The sequence below is a fragment of the Anguilla anguilla genome, chromosome 11 (assembly GCF_013347855.1).
Source record: "Anguilla anguilla isolate fAngAng1 chromosome 11, fAngAng1.pri, whole genome shotgun sequence".
Lineage (NCBI taxonomy): Eukaryota > Metazoa > Chordata > Actinopteri > Anguilliformes > Anguillidae > Anguilla > Anguilla anguilla.
In genome coordinates this window covers 42244782-42247727 of record NC_049211.1, presented here as the reverse complement: position 1 = coordinate 42247727, position 2946 = coordinate 42244782, and the positions used below count along the sequence as shown (strand labels likewise).

At 50.1% G+C, this 2946-nt stretch overlaps 1 protein-coding gene across 1 annotated transcript; it reads left to right on the top strand.

Moving 5' to 3' along the window:
* Window positions 1–201: 201 nt before the first annotated feature.
* LOC118207538 (potassium voltage-gated channel subfamily A member 10) lies at window positions 202–2280 on the top strand. Its single transcript, XM_035381212.1, has one exon. It carries the CDS (start codon window positions 406–408, stop codon window positions 2113–2115), a length of 1710 nt encoding a protein of 569 aa, XP_035237103.1. The 5' UTR covers window positions 202–405; the 3' UTR covers window positions 2116–2280.
* Window positions 2281–2946: the final 666 nt, after the last annotated feature.

Sequence of the window (2946 nt, the reverse complement as noted above, 5' to 3'; positions counted from 1 at the left end):
CACACCCAGAGAAAGGCTCTTCCTCTCCCCCAGCTGCTTAATGCTGGTTTCCAGAGAGACCTTGGTATCCAAGGAACAAGTTATCAGGCACATGAGTATCTTCAGACGTCACATGCTCAAGACAGTAATTGGCTCTGTGTGCCAGAGTCCAGACCCACAATTAGAATGTGCAGCACTCTCACACACCCTGCTTCTCTCCTCTCTGTGTTCGCAGGTCTGAGGGAGAGAGGATCCTGAATTTTGGCAGGGCGTTCTCTCCTGCACCACTGATTGGGTCACACCTTTATTAAAGCTTTCTGTCCCTTTTTGGCTTTGTTTTTTTTTGGGGGGGGGCGGGGGTGTGGTTCCACCTCATTCAGCCACCCTGGGCCAGGACGTGGAGCTGTGGCCTACCAAGGGCAGGAGATGGAGGTAGCGCTGGTCAATTTCGAGAGTTTGGATGACGTCAACGTCAACATGGGCGACCCAGATGACCCCGACGATCCCAACAAGATGACCTCCCTAGCCATGGACACGCCAAGCCATGGCCTCGGCAAAAACCACCTCCTCGACCTGCAGGAGCTCCCCTCTCACAAGGGGAGGAAGGGGTCGCAGCAGCACGGCCAGACTCCGCCGTCACCCACCATTCCTTCTCTGGCCAGGAGGGGGCGCCCCAGCTGCGCTAGCCTGATCTCCAACTGGAAGCTCTTGCTGAACAGCGAGGGGACACAGAGCGAAAGCATTTACAGCAAGCTGGCTAAGGACTGCTCTGATGACCTGTTTACGGACAAGCGGGGCTTGGACGAGGGGGACCAGAAGGTGATCATCAACATAGCCGGCCTTCGCTTTGAGACCCAGCTCAAGACCCTAGACCAGTTCCCTGAGACCCTGCTGGGGGACCCCACCAAACGAATGGACTACTTCGACCCCATGAGAAATGAATACTTCTTTGACCGCAACAGGCCAAGTTTCGATGGGATTTTGTACTACTACCAGTCTGGAGGGAAGGTCCGCAGGCCCGCTAATGTACCCTTGGATGTTTTCGCCGACGAAATCATTTTCTACGAGCTTGGCAACGAGGCCATGGAGCAGTTCCGTGAGGACGAGGGCTTCATAAAAGAAGCGGAGGTGCCCTTGCCCACCAGTGACCTTCACCGGCAGTTCTGGCTCCTGTTCGAGTATCCGGAGAGCTCAAATGCCGCACGCGGCGTGGCACTGGTGTCGGTGTTTGTCATCGTTATCTCCATCATAATCTTCTGCCTGGAGACTCTGCCAGAGTTCCGAGAGGACATCCTCTCGCCTGTTGTCCACCACCTCAACCAATCCCAGGAGGGTTACACATCCCTATCTCCTCCCAGCACCGCCCCCAAATCCATAGCCACCACTTTCTCTGACCCCTTCTTCATCATCGAGTCGGCCTGCATCTTCTGGTTCTTCTTCGAACTCTGCGTTCGCTTCACGGTGTGCCCAAGCAAGCGGGAGTTCTTCAACAACATCATGAACATCATCGACATCATCTCCATCATCCCTTACTTTGTCACTTTAGTAACGGAGCTGGTGACAAAGCCGGACGCCAACTCCAGCCAGAACATGTCGCTGGCCATCCTGCGCATCATCCGCTTGGTGCGCGTCTTCCGGATCTTCAAGCTGTCCCGGCACTCCAAAGGGCTTCAGATCCTGGGCCAGACCCTGAAGGCCAGCATGCGGGAACTGGGGCTGCTCATCTTCTTCCTCTTCATCGGAGTCATCCTCTTCTCTAGCGCCATCTACTTTGCTGAGGTAGATGAGCCCCTAACGCAGTTTGTCAGCATCCCCGATGGTTTCTGGTGGGCGGTGGTGACCATGACGACCGTGGGCTACGGTGACATGTGCCCCATCACCATGGCGGGCAAGATAGTGGGCACACTGTGCGCCATTGCCGGCGTGCTGACCATCGCCCTGCCCGTGCCCGTCATCGTCTCCAACTTCAACTACTTCTACCACCGCGAGACGGAGGGCGAGGACAAACAACCCACAGCCGACGCGCTGGACGCGAACCTCAAATCAGGTGCCGCCGCCAAGCTGGGTAGCACCACTTCCCTCAACAAAGCTAATGGCAGCTGGCAGAACGAGAAATCCAAAAATGCGGGGTTGTGAACTGAAGCAAGCTGGGATGCATTCAACAAGGATAGCATTTATGTAATTAAAGTATATGTGGTTTTGTCAATTTTTACCTCAGAAATCAATCTGGTTGAACACTTGAACATGCAAGACAGTCCATCAATAAGTTTTAAAATACATGTACCTTTGCCTCATTTCAGAATGGTGGTTGGCTTTATATATGCAAGCTTTGAAAAGGCATTCTTTTACATTTTGTTACATAAATACTCTCTGTTGATGTTTTATCAGAAAAAAACCACTTGAATTCAGTTTTAATGATTTAAGGACATTAATGTTTTAATGGAGCTTCAAATTATTTTCAGTTATGTGAATTCAAATTATTGCAGAATTTAAGGTTATACTGTATGCATATTGAGATCAGTTTCTCAAATGATGAGGGGTCCAAGGGTTAAAAATGTCCATAACATCCTATGGGGCCTGACCAATGCATTACTTGAATTTTGACGAATTAAAAAAATCCCCTTTATGTCCCCGGGGGGATTTTTCAGTTCATGAAATGAATTTCGACAAATTTCCTGAACTGGCTGAATGAACATCCTACTGATCCCAGTCATACAAAGTATAAAGAATATGTGTGTAAGTGTCAATGAACCAAATCCACTTAACATGGTTGCTCTAAGTGGCAGAGTGACAGATCTGAAATCAATACAAAAATGCAAGAGCTTATTTTCTGCATTTTCATGTTCAGTTCAGGAACTTGAACTGAACAATCTGCCTTTAAACAGGCAGGAGTGAATTAACTGCCTTATTTGGAGTAAGTACAGTGAGCTTGAATCGAGAAAAACTGACCCCAGCCTAAGTATTGCT

Bases quoted from the DNA above. Each gene is read 5' to 3' on its own strand.
- LOC118207538 (XM_035381212.1), top strand. From the start codon at position 406: ATGGAGGTAGCGCTGGTCAATTTCGAGAGTTTGGATGACGTCAACGTC.